Source organism: Tauraco erythrolophus, chromosome 1, assembly GCF_009769465.1.
Source record: "Tauraco erythrolophus isolate bTauEry1 chromosome 1, bTauEry1.pri, whole genome shotgun sequence".
Taxonomy (NCBI): domain Eukaryota; kingdom Metazoa; phylum Chordata; class Aves; order Musophagiformes; family Musophagidae; genus Tauraco; species Tauraco erythrolophus.
Genome location: NC_141465.1, coordinates 1480578 through 1498145, shown reverse-complemented (window position 1 = coordinate 1498145; position 17568 = coordinate 1480578). Strand labels below are relative to the sequence as shown.

Here is a 17568-nt window from a genome sequence, read left to right as displayed (position 1 = left end):
CCGCAGTCCCGCCGTTCCCTGATTTCCCCCCTTTCCACAGGTACGGGCTGAGTCCTCATTTCCTCCACGTTTAACGTGAGGCTGCATCAAAGTCCAGTTCGTGCGAACGGACCTGACTCCTGTTGGGCTCCCAGTTGGTCACCCACAAACTATATCAGTTTTTTGTTGTTGTTTTTTTTTTTTTAACTTTCGGATCCAGGTTGAAAACGCGACGTCGCATCTGACCTACACTAATTCGAAAAGCATCGCTCAGTGCAACTTTTTATTAGCTCCTCGTTGAGCCTCGCAGGGAAGGCGTTTCCTGATCCTCTTAGCATGGTTATGTACAGGAAATCTTTCTGACTTATGGTGCTAGGTCAATGCCTTACAAAAATCAAAGTATGTTGTACCTATGCAGTCCCCTCTGTTAAACCAAATGTATAATGATGTCATCCAAGAATGAAATTAAGGTTTGGGGTTTTTCTCTTTCCCCCCCCCCCCCCCCCCCCCCCCCCCCCCCAATCTATATTTCATAAAACCTTTGGATTCTAGGTTTTCTTTTTCTTTTAATTCTTCATCTCAAGAGCTTTTCTGTGATTTTGACGTTGAGTCGTTTCGTTTGCCTTTTGGGAATACTATTGTGAATGTCTTAAGGTATTTCTTTAAAATCCCGAGTTTAATTAAAATCTGAGTCAATGGGCTAGAGGGCTTGTTAGCGAACTCGTTTAGGACTCTTGGTTCTCTGACGACTTCAGAATTTACATCCCTACTAGATGTTGTCTGATCTCCTACTTTGATACTAAGGTACTGGATAGAAGTTGCTATTTTCCTACAACCGCCACATCCCATTTCTTTCCGGATATGTAATGGGACGTGTTTGTTGACTCAGTTTTCCCTGCTCTGTGCCACTAGCGTTTTCACCGTTTTTAGCTAGCGTGGATCAGTACCATTAATAAGATTTGTTTCTTTTTTTATCTATAGAAAGGAATGAAAGATCCAAAATCCCTTTCCTACTGCCAGTAGTTTTGCTGGCCACAAAGCTTTCCTTACCAGTCTTCTCTATTTTACAATGTCTGATTTATGTCAGTTGCTGTCTGGCCTTCCCCTTCTCCATGTGCTACATTTCAGGTGGTGTTTGGTTTTTTTTTTTTAAATTGTTTCTTCTTGCTCACCGACTTTCTCACTGAACCCAGGATGAGCTTTTGCCAAAAGTTTTCCTCTTTCTTGATTGTGGAATTGGGGCTTTTTTGGCCACATAATAAATTTTTCTTACAGCAGAGTTTCGTTCACATATTTCTGCCTTATTTCTTTTTTTCTCGTGGACAATCTCAGTTTTTGGAAATCGGCACAGGTTTATTACTGCTTGTGGCTCTCCTGTGCATGTCCGTATTCCAGATGAACAGGACAAAATTGCCAGTTTCACTCAAATTGTTGGCTTGTCTTTTACGCAGCACCTTGAAGTCTCAAAATTTGACTTGGTTTGGGTGCAGTGGCTTCTATCAAGAAAGCTGCAGTTTTAAAAGTTGGAAGGATGTTTTGCTGACTAGTTGGAATCCCTGGGGAATGACTCACAAGATAAAATTCCTTGCAGTGGTTTTTCGTTTTACATGTTCAAGGTGTTTGATGTGGTGGTTTCTAATGTCCGCGATCCTTCCCCTTCTTGGAATCTGTTCCCCAGCGTGGGGATCCACGTGTATTTAAGGCTGTACAATTCCTGTTATCCGTTATTTCAAAGGTATTAATGTTTGTGTTGGTGCAGTTTGCTGCTGCTCCTGTAGCTTTTACTGTCACCCAGGAAGAAACTAACGATTTTTTATTAAGGGATTTTCCCATCAAGTTTCAAAAACGCCACTTTATTCCAGGTCTCTTTTTTTTTTTTTTTTTTTTTTCCCCTCATCAAGGAGAATTTCTTATTTCTCTGTTTACTCAGAGTCCTGTTGCTGGTGTTGAAAAACTTGGAGATACCTTACTCTCATTGTCTTTGTCATTTATTTAATGAGTTTGGATTGGGTCTTCCTCTTTTTTGGATTCCCGAGGCTGTTTCACATCTTCAAGGTGCTTCAGGTGGTTTAAAAAGCATAGTTGCTGCCTGTGGGATGCAAAATGTAACATCTGTACAAAATTCTTCCCCGTTGAGATGGAGCCTCAGGTTCCACAGCCTGCAGCTTTTCAGCTTTGTGCACTCAAGCCAACACGGTGCAGTTATTTAGCTCCCACTCACAAGAGTGGAAGATTCTCTGACAAGATCCCATGGTCCTTCCTCTTCAGCTCCCTGAATTCTTTGACCCTGCATTTTCTTTGAGATGCCAGTCCATTTGTTTCTGTACGTCCGGACCCAGGAAGAGTCCTAGGATGCCTTAGGTCACATCTTGTGGCTTTGCTGGAAGGCGGTAGCGCGTTTCCTTCTTGTCCTTTGCAGAATCGGTCGTCTGTTCTTAGCTGCATTGTGCAAATTATTGTGGCTGTAAAAGGAAACATCGTGTAGGCTGGAAATGATTTAGAAAAGTCACCCACAAACAGTAACTGAGTCTCAGGCATGACTAATGATAGTATTGCTGGTCTGTAATTCAGTTCAATCTTCGAGAAACATTGAAGACTTTCATAATTTAAAGCTTTATGGTTAATCAACCATGCCCCTTTGTTAGAGTTTTTTGTTGGTTATCACTGTCATTGAAACTGCCATTCTATTTTACTACTTTTTTTTTTTTTTTCTTTCCTTTTAATCCGTAGGGTCTTGTAATGCCTTCGTTCAGAGCATTAAGGTCTTCTGCTATGAGAAGTCTTTTTTTTTTTCTTTTGTAATGAATTACAGCCCGTGGTCAAGTCCCTCTATTCCTCTTCCCAAACAGCTGAATTAAACGGAGCTGGTTGAGGTGCCTCACCCTAAGGCTTGGCTCCATCACGTCGCACCGATCCACTGCTTTGCTTTTTCCTTTATGAGTGACCAGGCTCTGCAGTGCTCAGTTGTCAGGCAGTTACCTTGAGCCACCAAACTCACCTTGCCATAAAGGGGTACGTAGTTCTTTCCATGAGATCTTTTTCTTTAAATTAAAACAAGTAGCATTCTGTTTATTTCCTTAGCTGAGTGCAACCCGCATCACTTACACTGTGATTTTGCCAAATCAGCGGGAGGTTAACTGGCTTACCTGGATGAGCCCATTTACTTCTCAAATACTTTTCAAGTCAAAAGTATTTGCTGGTCTTCTGGAACACATTCAGAGCTCCAAAGTTGTTTGGAAAAGAAGGTCCGTTGCTTCCATCTGCTTGCCAGATAATTCTTTTAAAGTTATTGATTGTGAGTTTCTAGCTATGCAACTTCTAGGATGTTTTATTTAATGGGTAGAACTAAACATCTTCCTAAACCTCGTTCACAACAGGTAATATTTTCACAGATTTGTCTACATCATCCAACTTTCTTCCTAATACAGAATATAATTATGAGATTCTGCCTGTCTTCTATATTTTTATTGATTATTTTATCCTCTTTATATCAACTAAAGGATATATATCATGTTTAGGATTTTCTTCTAATATTTTGCAGGTAATGTACCCAAAAGCTGCCCGAGTTTACTAGTGCAGTTTCAGAACACAGAATGGAATTGCTCTGTACGTTTCCTTAACTACAAGATAGGTACCCGTTCAATTGCCATTCCAGGTACCGCAGCTGAAATTTGTCTGCATGGTTTCTTGTTTCTGTATAGTAGAGCACCAAAGTACTAGAGAGATGTAGTAACTTGGTCCAACAAACATTTCGATTTCATGTAGTGTCTGTGTAATGAATGGAAAAAAAAAAAAAAAATTGCAAGAAAAGAAATCATGACACCAAAGAACTAGAGTCTATGCCTAGTTTTGCTGCTGAATTAGGGTATTTTTTGGACTATAATCTGGGGCCTTTGGCATCCTTTTTTGTCTGTAAAGCTGATGAACCACCTCGAGGGCAGGTGCTGCAGATCAGCTGTTTGACGGTCGTGAGAATGAAGTGTGGGCACATCCAGTCTTTCCCGAAGAGAAGGAGGTGCAGAGCAGGATGTTAAAGAGTGAGACAATCTGAATGTGCACCTCTGCAGCAAAAAGGGAACCCAACAAGACTCTGAAGCTGTAGGCCTCCTGCTGGGATACGTGTAGGGATCCCTCTGGAGCGCTGCCCTTTCCCTCGTGGTCCTTGGACAACCTGTAAGGGCGATGCAAGGGAACTGGAAAGCCGGAGGCTTAAATTGAGCATGGAGATGTTTACGTTTCCAAGGGAAAACACAGAGATATCTGTCGATCAATAAAGGCTGAGAACCACTACTCTGGACTCAGGAGGCTCTTCAGCCTCCCTCTGGGAGATGTGGGCCTCCTGGGCAGCACACCCGCTCGCTGGGCAGGTCCTTCATCCAACCAGGAGGTGTTTACCAGTTTAACTGATGTAATTGAAGCAGCAGACCCCAGGGTGGGGAGGGGTGGTATGTGATAACCATTCGCATAGGTGGCTTTGTTACTACAGTAGTTACCTACGTGTATGAGGCTGGGTGAGGGGTGGACGTAAAGAGTCACGTACCTCCACGGCATGCTCTGGTCGGGGAGACGTTTTCCTGGGAAATCATCTGCACCCGTGCTAGGATTTTCACTGACAGAAGTGTTTACTTTAAAAAATACAATATCAGCACATCTCGCCAAATAACTACAGGGGTGATGTGCCATCTGTGGGTGAGGATGCTTCTGGAGCCCTGAGCTTCATGAACCTCAGTGCCTCCGCTTTCTGGGGAGAGCAAAAATAGAGGGACAGCACATGCTTGTCTAGATTCAGAGCTCAGGAACTAGTTCTTGCTGGATGGAGAGAGTTTCTACCGCTGTGAGGCCACACAGGTCCACAAAACTGCCTTTCTCCTGTGGTTTTCGGGCGTCACAGTGGCAGTGACAGAAGTTAAAGATACATTTGGACACTTTACCAAGGTTTACCATCTAGATTTTAGGGAAACGTCTCTTCTTTTCCCTGTCTTTTGTATTGGTAGTGGCCAGAGGGAGCTTGTCTTTCCGTTTCAGTGGTATTTCAGACTGGTATTTCAACATCTCCCGAGTGTTGGCATGGAGGGTGAGATGGGAGGCATTCACGGGTGGTCTCTTAAGGAAATCAGTGATGTCTAACGATGCCTGTCTTAACATCAGCTCCATGCACCCTGGCAGCTCCAAGCAGGATGTGTTTGGGGAATTCTGGGTTAGTACTGTGTCAGGGTATAGGGAGCAGATAAATCTTTTTTTTTTTTTTCTTTAATGTAGCAGCCACATCCTTCTTAATTAAGAGTGTAAGGCAATTTATACAAGAATTCTGAAGTACTTTAAAAACAAAGTGAGGCTTAGCGATAATGTTCGTCTAACTGAAGCCAGCTGCTTCACACAGGAACTGAAAAGAATGAGAAGTGTGTTTTGAATAATTAAAAATGTCCTAAGTAAATGACATTAAACGACTATAGGAATGGGACTGGAAAACACTACATCTTCAGAACACAGTGGATCTCTGAATTAACCAAACAGCGTTAACTGCAAGATGGGTGATAGTTCAAACAGCTGCAGTTCGTTTTGGAACAGCCTCTCAGTCTTCCATTGCAGGCTGGTGGAAGACTTAATCCCGGTACATCCACACAAGTAAGGGCATGGTGCCTTGGAAGATCTTTGGGAGGAAAAGAGAAGAAACAAGTCTGATCACTTCACCTTACAGACAGGGTCTGGCAGAAGGCAGTGCTAAGCAATGACTGTCGTTATACAGTCTGTCAGGAGGACACGGAATGACAAGAGGAAGGCAGATGTAACATTTGCCAAAACAACTCAGTGCCTCCTCAACAGTATAGGGTGCTAAATTAACGCTGACCTCTTGAAACAATCCCAAATCTTATAGGACCACAAGAAATAAGATAATTTTGTCTCAGTTCCTTGTGTGACCTCACCCTCGTGACCAAGCACAGTACTATACCACAGCATGTGCAATTGCTGGGGAAGGACAGCCTGCAGAAGGGGTTCGAAGGAATTCTTCCCTCTGAGGGTGGTGAGGCACTGGCACAGGTTGCCCAGAGAAGCTGTGGCTGCCCCATCCCTGGAAGTGTTCCAGGCCAGGTTGGATGAGGCTTTGGGCAACCTGGTGTAGTGAAGGGTGTCCCTGCCCATGGCAGGGGGGTTGGAACTGGATGATCTTTGAGGTCCCTTCCAACCCAAACCATTCCGTGATTCCTCAGCTCTGCAGCAACATCTCCAACCTAGAAGCGACTCGTGGTACAACAGCGGGTCTGGTCAGGTGGAGAAAAGAGAGCACAGACACACGTGTAACTTCATCCCGTTGCTTTTTTGGTCTGTTAGGTACGCCGAGTTTGTACCGCAGTCGTTTTACAGCAGAGACAGTCTCTGTAACACAGCAGCACCTGTTGCTGGCAAATTACATGACCCAAGTCAAAACACGGTGCCGTAACGAGCCACCAGCGCTGCCTCACCCGGCGTGCCCGCAGCAGCGCCCGGCCAGGCTGCGGAAACCAGTCTGGGAAGAAAAGGAGCGACCTCCGTGGCCTCCCGAAGGCGCAGGAGAGGATTTTTGGCGCGGAGATGCAGGCAGCAGGTATTCACCCCCCGCCGCTCAGGGAAGTGGGAGCAAGGCCGCCCCGCGCCCGCCTCGCCCGGCTCCTCCCGCCGCCGCCTCCCCGCAACGGGCCCCAACTGCACCCCCTTTGCCCTCTCGGCGGCGCCCTGAGGCGGCGAGCGCCGCCAGGGCCGGGCCCACGGCGGGCAGCCCCTCACAGCCCAAAATGGCGGCAGGGGCGGAAGCGCCCGCAAAGGGGGCGGAAGCGGCTTCAGCGGGCGGGCAGCGCTACTTCCGGCGGGAGGCGCCGGCATCCGGCTCGCGCCGGAAGCGCCGCTGTGTGCGCGGCCCAAGATGGCGGCGGGGATGTACCTGGAGCACTACCTGGACAGTAAGAGCCGCCGGGGCGGGCCGGGGGCCGCGGCTGGGGCCGCCCCGGCGGGAGGCCGCGCGGGCACGGACGGGCCGCGGCGCGGGGGAAGGCACCGAGCTCCCCCCCGGCGGCTGACCGGCCTCTAGGGCGGCCGCGGCCTGCTCCGGGCGTCTGGGCCGTGAGGGCCCCGCCGCCGCCGGCGCGCCGTGCGGAGAGGCGTCTCGGGGCCGCTTAAAAACGGCGGCGGCGGCCGCCCCGAGCGCCGGTGCGGCGGGGACAGGGGCAGCGCTGCGCGGGGCTCCTGCGGGAGCGCGGCCCCGCCGCCCCCGGGGGCGAGCGCTTGGTGTGACACCGGAGGATGGAGCCCGGTGCTGCCCCAGCCGCCTCTTGGCAGCGCCGGTGGCTTTGCCGGGATAAGGTGCAGGAATGGTGGAATGCAGCGCAGGATAACTCTGCGCCTGGAGGGGGGCGGTGTGAAAGCGCGGGCTCGCTTTGCTGCTGGGAGAAGAGCTCTGTGATACCATCCCGCTCTCAGGTGCTTGTGACTTTGTCAGACCCAGACCTGTGGGGATGAAACTTTGAATGTGGGGGATTTTCCCCCGTGTTCCTAAAATAGTCAGGAGGCTAATCCAAGGAGTTGTTGTTGAAGGAATGTGCTAATGGGTGAGATTGTTAACCCGTTCTTTGGCGAGTGATGTTTTCACGTTGTCCTTCTGATCCGGTGTGGGCACCAGGAACAGGGGAGCGTGTTGCTGGGGTGGCGTGTTTAAAGCATGGAAGTACTGGGAATGCGTCTTTTACTTCACTAGACCCGGCCAGGTTGAATCTCTTGCTATCTGTGCTTGGAAACATTGGAGCTCGGTTCTTTGGGAGTTTTGCTACACTGAGTTTCCTCCAGTGCAGAGCTGCTACAGACTCGACACGGAGACACAGGGTCTCATTCCTCGTGTCTGCAGTGCTGCTTTTGTCGTTAGGAAACGTCTTGAGAATTAAATTAAGAAAGTTCAAGAGTCATAACGATGCTTTGCCACGAAGGTTGAAAAGAAGCCGGAGAGAACAAGCAAGTATATTTATCTAGGAGCTGTGAGGAAGGGGAAGAGGAGGGATGTTTCTTGTGCTAGTTTTCTTCTTCCTGAGTGTTTTCCTTTGAGCACGGTGCTTCCCTCAGTTCTCTTCAGTGGCTGAAGTTAAGCATGAAAAGATTTCCATTTCTTCAAACACTGTCCTCCTGCTGGTCTCTGAACCAGAAAGGAAGATACTGAAGTGCTTTGCCTCACACCAAGAAAGCAGTGCAGCTTTAGTAGGGGGAAAACTGTGGGTGCAAAGGAGTTAGCGATGTAGAAAGGAATGGAGGAAGAATAAGAAGGAAAAAACCACGGCGTTTGGTGGCGAGAAGATTGGATGTGCATGAAGACTCGTCAGAAGAGTTTGTGCTTGCTTGAACTTGAGTTACTGTGCTTGGCTCGGTGTTTGCTCTCCTACTGGTTTAGAAACGCTGTGGTGGAGGCTTTGAGGGGGAGGAAGGAAAGGTGGCTGGTACAGATTTTCCAGACGATGAGGTGCAAACACCGAGTTTTCTTCGTGTTTGGAACTTTTAGAGGATTGCACAGCTTTTTTGTGACAGGCATAGGTGAAGTACATACGTTCAGAAAACAGTCCCAAACAGTTTTCTACAAGTCTCTGCTGATTATGTGAGCATGCCAGGAGTGTAGGGATCATCTTCACAGCAGAGGGAACTGCTGTGCGACCACGTTTATTTTCCACCATCAGTGCTTCCCTGTTTAACCACCTCGTGGCTATCAGAATAAAGTAAGGATCCTTAGTGACAACACACAATTTATCTTTTATGGCAACAGAGCCAAGGTGTGTCCCTCTCCTCAGCTGTCTGGTGCCTGAATTCATTATGGAAGGACCTCTCTGCTCCGCTGCGGAGATCACATCTGCCCAGTTGCTCACCCAGCTTACCCAGCTGAGGCGAGTGGAAGGGTCGTGTTTGTGGTGTGCTTCCTGGGTGCCTGTGGCTGTCAGTCTCCCATCCACTGAGTGTCCCATATGGAAAAACGTAGGTGGTGCTATCCCTTCCGGAGCTGGTGTGAGGATAACGTTGCACGTTGAGGTGCGTGCATTGCAGTTGGGCTGAGCCATGTGTGACCAGAGGGAAAGGTGTGTGTTATCCTCACGCACCAATGCCAGGGAAATCCCTAGGGAGATAAATAATTAGCTGAGAAGGCAGGACAGAGGAGGAGGAGTGGTTTAGAAGGGTTACACCCTCTAAAAGGAGGGATGGAGGGAGGTCAAAGCCATCCTTCCCCCTAAAGGGGAAGCAAGAAAGCTCCTGAAGATGGCTTTGTCCTGCACTGCACTTCAAACGCTACAAAATTATGGGAATCATGGAGTACCCAAAAGTCTGGAGTGCTTCCCCTGCCAGACCCCAACCCATCTCCTGTCTCGTGGGGCACAGAGCTTACCCCCTCATCGCGGCCGTCCCTGGCACAAGCAGGTTTTTTTTTTTTAATTACCTTCAGCAATGTGGTGTTGCAAGTGTGTGCCAAAACCAGTACTGTTCAATAAAGCAACCGTGGTTATGTTCCCAAGTGTACTTCCACTTTTTTTTTAATAAATTTAAACGTGCATCCCAACGTGGTGGGTGAACAGATGTCTCGGGAAGGGCACCGTGTGTTTGGGTAGTGCTTGGTGCCACGGCAGGGGGTTGGAACTGGGTGATCTTCGAGGTCCCCTCCAACCCAAACCAGTCTGTGATCTCTTTTTGGGAATTTGAACGCTGTCACAGGACAAATGCCTTGTTTGACATGGTTAAATTACATAAAAAGAAATTTATTTTTCCATCAGATTGTCACCTACCTGGGGCAGAGTGCCTGCCCTTCGCTGCCCTCTTCTCGAGGGGCAAAGGGTGTCTGGAGGGTGTCTTGTCCTTGCTATGTTTCATTTCAGAATCTGAGAATTATTTGGGTGTTTTACGTTACACGGTACTTAGTCGTGAAAAGTCGAGGTACGTCTCACAGTAAGAAAAAGCAAATGAATTTTAAAGGGAAAAGGAGAAATTCAGGAGGAAACGAAACTGCCTAAAATAACATGGATGTTTTTAGAAAGACCGAGGGAAAGTGTGTTGTGTAGGAATGAGGAAGTGGAAACTGGAATATTTATTTTTTTTAGTGGGACTGTCAGGGTGGTGGTGTCTGACTGCCAGCACAGCACAGGCCATGCAAGTGTTCTGAGCCACTGGGATAAATTTTTTTTTTTTTTTTTTTTTGTAGAGACTGAATGAGAGCTTTTGAGTTCAGCTGCAGATGGTAGAAACCTTCCCCACACATACACAAACTAAATACCACACAAATAGTTTCTGCTCAGTCGAAACTTGCTCAGCTGCAGCTTTATCCCGTTCCGCTTTCCGTTCTTGCCGAGCTCTCTCCGCATCGGAGTTTTTAACGTTGTACTCGGCTTCTTCCCATGTGTAGCTGACGAGATTGAGCATCTTTACAACAGGTCTGATTACAAAGTCACTGTGCCTCCAGTTGTTCCATTTTTCTCCCGATTTATTGCCGAAGCGATCACGGAACGTTGGTCCAGTAACAGGTTTGCAGAGCGAAATGTCTCGTTGGGGTTTTGGGAAACCGCTTTGGTTTGGGCGGGAAATGAGTTCAAATTTCCAGTCCCTGTGGAAACCTGCCCAGCTAACCAGCCTCTGGAAGAGCCTTGCTGGTGCATGCTGGACCACAGAGAGAGCATCTCTGAAGGACAGATCCCTGGAGCTGGAAAGATGAGACCAGGCGTGTGAAGGCAGAGGGAAGATGGAGGCTTTCCAGATGAGGCTGGGTGCTGGTGGAATTTCACCGTACGGGCTGTAAAACATAGAGCACGGTCTCGTTCAGGTCCTGGAGCAGAAGCCAACTCCCAGTTTTGGGTTTCTCGCAGTGCTGGAACATGGCTGTGGCATGCAGCCATAGGAGAGCATCCCTCTGGGTTTTGTGCTGGCTCAGGGGCTTGCTCTGCCTGAGGTTTCTAGCCCTGCTGGGGAAAAGTGACTGAACCCGTGGAATTTGTGCTTTTACCGGCCTCCCTTGCTAGAAGAGAAAAAGAAATTACTTTAATCTTTTGTGAAAACTACAAAGTCAAGAATTTAGAAGTTGTGATCTTCCAGGATTAATAAACTCAGTGTAAATTTGACGTTTTGTGGGCAGTGCAGGAACAGATCCTGTTTCCTCCGGAGGATACCTGCCTTGGCTTCTGCAGGGGAGGCTTTGGAGAGGAATGAAGAGGAGCGTGCTGCAGTGTGACCCCTGTTTCGTTTTCTGTACAAATTGAAAGGTGTGGAGTCGACGAGGCTGGGGATTGCAGGAAGGAAAAGCTGGATTTCATCCCTGCCATGAGTTCTCTCTGTGAGCAGTGATGATTCTCAGTGTTGCATCCCCATTGTCTTACGAGATGCTTTTTCAAGCCGTAGGGATGTAATCTGGTAGTTGGCTGCTTGAACCTGCTGTGAAATCTGTCCTGCCGGACAAAGTATCAAATTCAGGAATGTGCAGACAGCCTTAATTTTGCTGCTTACCAATTTTTCAAGAATTTGATTTTGCACTGTTAACTGTCCTGGTATCTGGGTGCTTCAGGACACCTACAATCTGAGCATTCCTCGGATATTTAAATAAAAAATGGTTTTAATGATGAGTAGACACACCTTCATTTACAGTCTGTGTGTTGGAGAGGGGGTTCAGGAAGCAGTCATGCCTGTGTTGTGTTTCTGAAGAGCTTTTCCCCTCACCATTTTTAAAAAAAAAAAAAATGCAAGAAAGATTTTTAATTTTTTTTTTTCTGAGGGAGAAAAGTGACAACACCTAAGCTCGGACTTTGGGTTAATGCAGTGACACTAGATCTCAGCTTGATTAGACAGGCGCGGAAAAATGAGAATTGGTTTTCTCAGCCGTCAGTTGAGCATCTGGTGGTGCCAGGGGGGTGAGTAGCATGGTGCATTGAAAATTAATTGACTATCAACTTCCCGTTGCTCATCAGAGCCCTACAAACATACATTATTCACAACGTGTAGCATCCCTCAGGGTGCTGGACAGACCACAGTGAGGTTACGGTGCGGAAAACAGAGCAAGGAGCAGGTGACAGGGGGTAACTACTCTTCCCCTGCTCCCCACCCTGCCTCCAACGTGCTCCTTGGCTCTGCACAAAATGTCTCCTGTCCCCTGTATGTGAAATGATGCTTTAAAATGCGCTCCCTTTTCGGTGAATTAGCGTGCGATCCGCTTTGGTTTTGACATCCTTGCATGGAAATAACCAAATGGCGTTGTTTACCAGCTGCTGTGCTGGTTTTTTTTCATTACTGAACAGAGTTCTTGGGTGGATATGCTGTATTGTAATGGCTGACTCCGTGACAAGTTTTGGTTTTCTTCTCAAATGTCAATGCAGGCCTTTCGGCGTGGCAGCAGTTTTCTGTTAACTAATATGTCTTCTGGAACTGTGCTTCTGGATTAAATATGTCATGTTTTTATAGTCTGTCTCCTTTGGAGCTGACAGCAAACGCTAACGTGCACCAGGAAAGGGCACTGGGAATGGCTGGAGCGGTGTACGTGTCGCGCTCAGCTTTGTTCCTGCCGTGGCCAGAAGCCTGACTTCTCCCTGTGTCCTCCTTTCCCTGCAGGTATCGAGAACCTGCCCTTCGAACTGCAGAGGAACTTCCAGCTCATGCGAGATCTGGATCAGAGGACAGAAGGTGAGGATTGGAGATGGTTCTGTGGAGGAGACGGGAAGTGTGCAGCTCGGCCAGCTTTGCTTTGCTTTGCCTCGATCGCGGGGATCTCGGGACGGGGGAGGAAGCCTACAGCTCCTCTGATCCTTCAGCCTCTTGTGAAGGAGGGCACTGTAGCGCGTGCGTATGTACGTACCGTTGTGTATTTCATGGTGAACTTGTTTCAGACCTCAAGTCGGAGATCGACAAGTTGGCCACGGAGTACATCAGCAATGCACGGACTTTATCTTCAGAGGAAAAACTGGGGCTTCTCAAGCAAATCCAGGAGGCCTATGGGAAATGCAAGGAGTTTGGGGATGACAAAGTTCAGCTGGCTATGCAGACCTACGAGATGGTATGAAGGGAAGTGTCTAGTGCTTATTGTATGAAAGGCTGTACTGAAGCCCTCAGTCCTGGAAGGCCCTACTCCCTCTTTTTAGGACCACTCTTGCTTCTCCACGCGTAGTGCAAGCCCCATGCCCTCTCTCTGCCTCCTTGGGCTCTGTTGTGTGGTAACTCCTGGCCACTGTCATCTTTGCAGGTCGATAAGCACATCCGGCGGCTGGACACAGACCTCGCTCGCTTCGAAGCAGACCTGAAGGAGAAGCAGATAGAGTCGAGTGACTATGACAGTTCTTCCAGCAAGGGCAAGAAGAGTGAGTACCACCACTGGGCTGCAGATTGATACAGGAGGCAGCCAAGTGACTGTGGAAGTGGTGGGGATGAAGGCAGGCACTGGAGTGGTGCAGATCAAAGACTCTGTTACGCTGGAATCTGAAGGACAGGTAAAAAGATGGTGACCTGGGCTCTTCTTGTGTGAGCATATTCAAGGCTGCTAGATAAAATTAAGATGGGGTGCATGGCCCAAAGCCAGCAAACACTCCCAAGTATTTTGGTACTGGAGAGGTTGTTACTATCAGGTGTCTCCTTTGATGGGGTGGCAGATACAACAGCTTTTTCTTCTCTTACCAGAGGGCCGAGCCCAAAAAGAGAAGAAAGCTGCCCGTGCTCGCTCGAAAGGGAAGAACTCTGATGAGGAGGCACCAAAAACTGCCCAAAAGAAACTGAAGCTTGTCCGCACGTAAGTGTTGTAAGAGATTTGTGGGAATGAGGAGCATCGCTGCAAATCAGACCAAGGGAGGCCTAGCCAGGCTTCCCTGTGAAGGATCAGATCCCTGCTCAGACCAGGTGGTTCCCTCTTGGGAAACAAGAGGAAGGAGACCTTTTAATTCTTTTAGGGGAGTGTGGCAAGAAGGGGAAAGCAGGTCACTTCAGAGGAGATGGGTGTATGTGGTTAGAAAAAGAGAAGTGGCTGTCTCGGGCAAACAAGGGTTTTGTCTGGGGAGGCATGAAGGGACTGGAAGCCGGTTATTTTGCTGACCCACTTTATTCCTGTCCTGCAGTAGCACAGAGTATGGGATGCCTTCAGTCACCTTTGGAAATGTGCACCCTTCGGATGTATTGGATATGCCCGTGGACCCTAATGAGCCTACTTACTGCCTCTGCCACCAGGTCTCCTACGGGGAGATGATTGGCTGCGACAACCCAGACGTAAGAACCTGCACTTAAGGGAAACGGGGGAGAAGGGAGTGGGGAGAGTCTTGCACGGAAGGTCTTGTCCTGCTTGGGTGGGACCTGATGAAAGCCAACCATATCCTGGGCTGCATCCAGAGCAGCGTGGGCAGCAGGTCACGGGAGGGGATTCTGCCCCTCTGCTCTGCTCTCCTGAGACCCCCCTGCAGTGCTGCGTTCAGCTCTGGGGTCCCCAACACAAGAAGGACATGGAGCTGCTGGAGTGGGGCCAGAGGAGGCTACGAAGATGATGCGAGGGCTGGAGCACCTCTGCTCTGGAGACAGGCTGGGAGAGTTGGGGCTGTTCAGCCTGGAGACGAGAAGGCTCTGGGGAGACCTTCCAGTACCTGAAGGGGCTACAGGAAAGCTGGAGAGGGGCTTTAGACAAGGGTGTGTAGTGACAGGACACGGGGCAATGGCTTTATACTGAAAGAGGGGAGATTTCGATTAGATCTGAGGAAGAAATTTTTCACACTGAGGATGGGGAGGCAGTGGACCAGGTTGCCCAAAGAAGTTGTGGCTGCCCCATCCCTGGAAGTGTTCCAGGCCAGGTTGGATGAGGCTTTGAGCAACCTGGTGTAGTGGAGGGTGTCCCTGCCCATGGCAGGGGGGTTGGAACTGGATGATCTTTGAGGTCCCTTCCAACCCAAACCCTTCCATGACTCTGTGATGGCAAGCAATGACAAGAGGGCTTACCTTAGGTAGTTTGGAAGGGCAGAGAGGTGCCTTGCCAGGGCCTTTTCAGATCATCTTTCTTCAGGGTTCTCCTTAAAATGACAGGTTGTTTTCTTGCCCCCAAGAGGGGGCGAGCAAGCAAGGAGGGAGTCCTTGCTAGGTTGGGTGTGAGTCTTTATTCCCTGATCACTGCTAGGGATTTAGGAGGTTGTGATCAAACGTTGGGAAGCTTCAGTAGCCCAGAAGCAATTCCAGAAGCCAACTGCTGCTTAACTGACTGCTCTCCATCCCAACAGTGTTCCATCGAATGGTTTCATTTCGCCTGCGTGGGCCTGACAACAAAGCCAAGGGGAAAATGGTGAGTGAACAAGCAACCTGGAGGCCCATTCCTCCTTGGGAAGGGGAGGTCCTGGGTGGCAGAAGGGAAGGTGCTGAATACACCCACTTAGAAGACCTCCTAAAAAAGGAAAATTGGAGTTGAGGCTTTGTCTGGGCCCTTGGAAGAGGTACTTTGGGACTGTGTTCACCCTTCGTTTCATGCCATAAACGCTGGCTTTTTACTTCCCTTTCTGCCAGGTTCTGCCCTCGCTGTTCCCAGGAGAGGAAGAAGAAGTAAAATCCCGTGAGCCCTCAGTACTGCTGCAGGAGCTCTCCTCCCCCTGCCAGGGCCTCGTCCCAGCTCCCCCAGCCCCTGGGGCCTTGGCTGAGGGGAGCCTTGCCCTGTTTGTGGTCTGGGCCATCCCTGGAATGGTGTGTACCCTCACAGCGGTTCCTGTGTGGTCTGTATCCCTGGCTGCTCCCGAATCCCTAAGGGAGGCCCTCTCTGTGTACCATTCCAAACAGGTCTCTGAACCTCAAAGGGAATGAATGAGGGCACCAGGGTAGCCACCAGATTCCCAGGGATTCAGGTAGCCCCTGATTTTCCTTGGCTTTCCTTCAGCCTCCTCAGAGTTCATTGCCTACTCTCTGCTTAGAGAACAAGGCTATGGGATGGGGGAAGGAAAGGAGGTAAGTCTTGAGCATTTTAGGTCTTTCCTGGATGTTTTTCAGGAGAGAGGGAGTAACCAGGCCACTTGTTAACCTAGTGGGTTGGTTGAGAGACTGAAAACCTAATGTACTCCCTATTTTTAACCATTCCACTACTGGCATCGAGCAGCTTCTTTTGCTGGGGAGAGGAGGAGGAGGGAGGAGTGTTTAGAGCTAGCTTTGTCTCTCTTATTCCTGGGGTAAACCTGCCGGTCTGGGAAGCGCCCTGTGTGAAGGAGGAAGAATTTCTGACCACGTGGGGAGAAATGGCTTGATGCAGCCTGTGTTTTCTGGCTCCAAAAATTCTCCTTCCCTTCTGCGCAGCGGGGCCTTCTCCATTACGTTGATGATGGGAAGTTTGGGGGATTCAGATCCCACTTGTATAATATGGAGTTAAATAAAGTTCCTTGCAACAAATACTCCGTTTGCCTCCCTGTCGCCTCCGAAGGAAACTGCGGCAGTTGGTCTCTTTAGTTCATTCTCTCTCTCTCTCAGCTCTGCTTTTATTCTCAGTGATGACTCTGGTAGAGCTTCTTCAGGGAACAATCCTGAGCAGCGTTGGTGAGTGATGTTCTGCCTAAGCCTGCGTGAAAACGTGCCTGGTGCACTTTCCAAAGATGACTGAGCTTCCTAGTGGCTGTGAAAAAACATCCGCCCCTTCAGTTGTGCCCCACGAGAGGGTGGACGTTCATTCCTGGTTTTGTCGGATCGTTTACTTCATCAGTTGTCTCCTCTCAGATGAGGAGAGGTGGAGGTTGTAGAGCAGCAGGACAAACCACGTGCATCCAAGAACGTGGATAGGTTTTCCAGATATCCTGATAACTTGCTCCTCAGTAGGTCACTTTCACTTTGGACCACCTTGTTGCCAGAAACTCCAGCTGCTGCTCCTAATGTTGGGCTCCAGAACAATTACTGTTGTTGTGTCTTTGCAGTGTCTGCGGGTGACTGGGAGGAGATGATCCTGGCTGAAGCTCCCCTTTATCCGTTCCATTGGCATGGCCTGGAGATGGATGAGCTTGAGTCTCTTCCTGCTTGTTCTCTGCTATTCAGGAGGGTTTAAGCTTTTCACCTGGAACATGAAACATTTTCCTCACGTAGGTAACTTGGATGAGGATCAACAGAGTGCTCTTGTTCTTGTAGTTGTGAAGCCAAAGCTCTTCTAAGGGTTCGTTATTAAAACCATTCAGAGGACTGTGTAGGTGGAGAGCGGTGCTGCTCCCCCTTGTAATCGCACGAGGACCCTGCCAAAGCCATCAGCTCGGAAGCTGGTGTCTTCTCAGAAGTCTTCTGTTCAGCGGAGTCAGCGCTGAGCTTTGCTTTTGCTTCACAAAGGGGTTCTTGTGTTCCCATTTTGCGCAGGAAAAAGAAAGAGAGGGAAGTTCTTAACCAGACTGTGGCTCGTACGGTTTGTGGCACCGCTGCCACAGTCTGGATCTCGATCCCCTGATGATCTTAAACCATTTTCCCGGGTCTTCCCTCCTTAAACAGGAGGTAAGTCCTGGGAGATGCCCCTTGAGTGTGTGGTACAGCCTTCGTAACAGGAGCTGCTGTGCCATCATCCAGTGAGTGAGAAGGCTGTGGAAGGAGAACAGATTTCTTGAGCTGGGGTTTGTCCAGACACCAACTGGTGCTCAGCTGACAAGAACAAGG

At 49.0% G+C, this 17568-nt stretch overlaps 1 protein-coding gene across 5 annotated transcripts; it reads left to right on the top strand.

Moving 5' to 3' along the window:
* Nucleotides 1-6862: 6862 nt before the first annotated feature.
* Nucleotides 6863-16326, top strand: ING4 (inhibitor of growth family member 4). Of its 5 annotated transcripts, XR_015222117.1 has the most exons (9): nucleotides 6863-6914; nucleotides 12559-12630; nucleotides 12834-13000; nucleotides 13187-13301; nucleotides 13618-13726; nucleotides 14049-14196; nucleotides 15189-15250; nucleotides 15469-15642; nucleotides 15736-16326. XR_015222117.1 is itself a non-coding variant. In XM_086610583.1 (8 exons), exons 1-8 carry the CDS (start codon nucleotides 6878-6880, stop codon nucleotides 15506-15508), a joined length of 741 nt encoding a protein of 246 aa, XP_086466709.1. In that variant the 5' UTR covers nucleotides 6863-6877; the 3' UTR covers nucleotides 15509-16326. The 5 variants fall into 5 exon arrangements, 4 of the variants coding, with proteins under 4 accessions (XP_086466709.1, XP_086466640.1, XP_086466536.1 ...); XM_086610583.1 differs by having other exon boundaries at nucleotides 13187-13292; nucleotides 15469-16326; XM_086610514.1 differs by having other exon boundaries at nucleotides 13627-13726; nucleotides 15469-16326.
* Nucleotides 16327-17568: the final 1242 nt, after the last annotated feature.

Excerpts from the sequence above, each read along its gene's own strand:
- ING4 (XM_086610410.1), top strand. The coding sequence starts at position 6,878 with ATGGCGGCGGGGATGTACCTGGAGCACTACCTGGACA. Across the intron at positions 13,727-14,048 it reads AAACTGAAGCTTGTCCGCAC|TAGCACAGAGTATGGGATGC; the intron begins GTAAGTGTTGTA and ends CCTGTCCTGCAG. Across the intron at positions 15,251-15,468 it reads ACAAAGCCAAGGGGAAAATG|GTTCTGCCCTCGCTGTTCCC; the intron begins GTGAGTGAACAA and ends CCTTTCTGCCAG.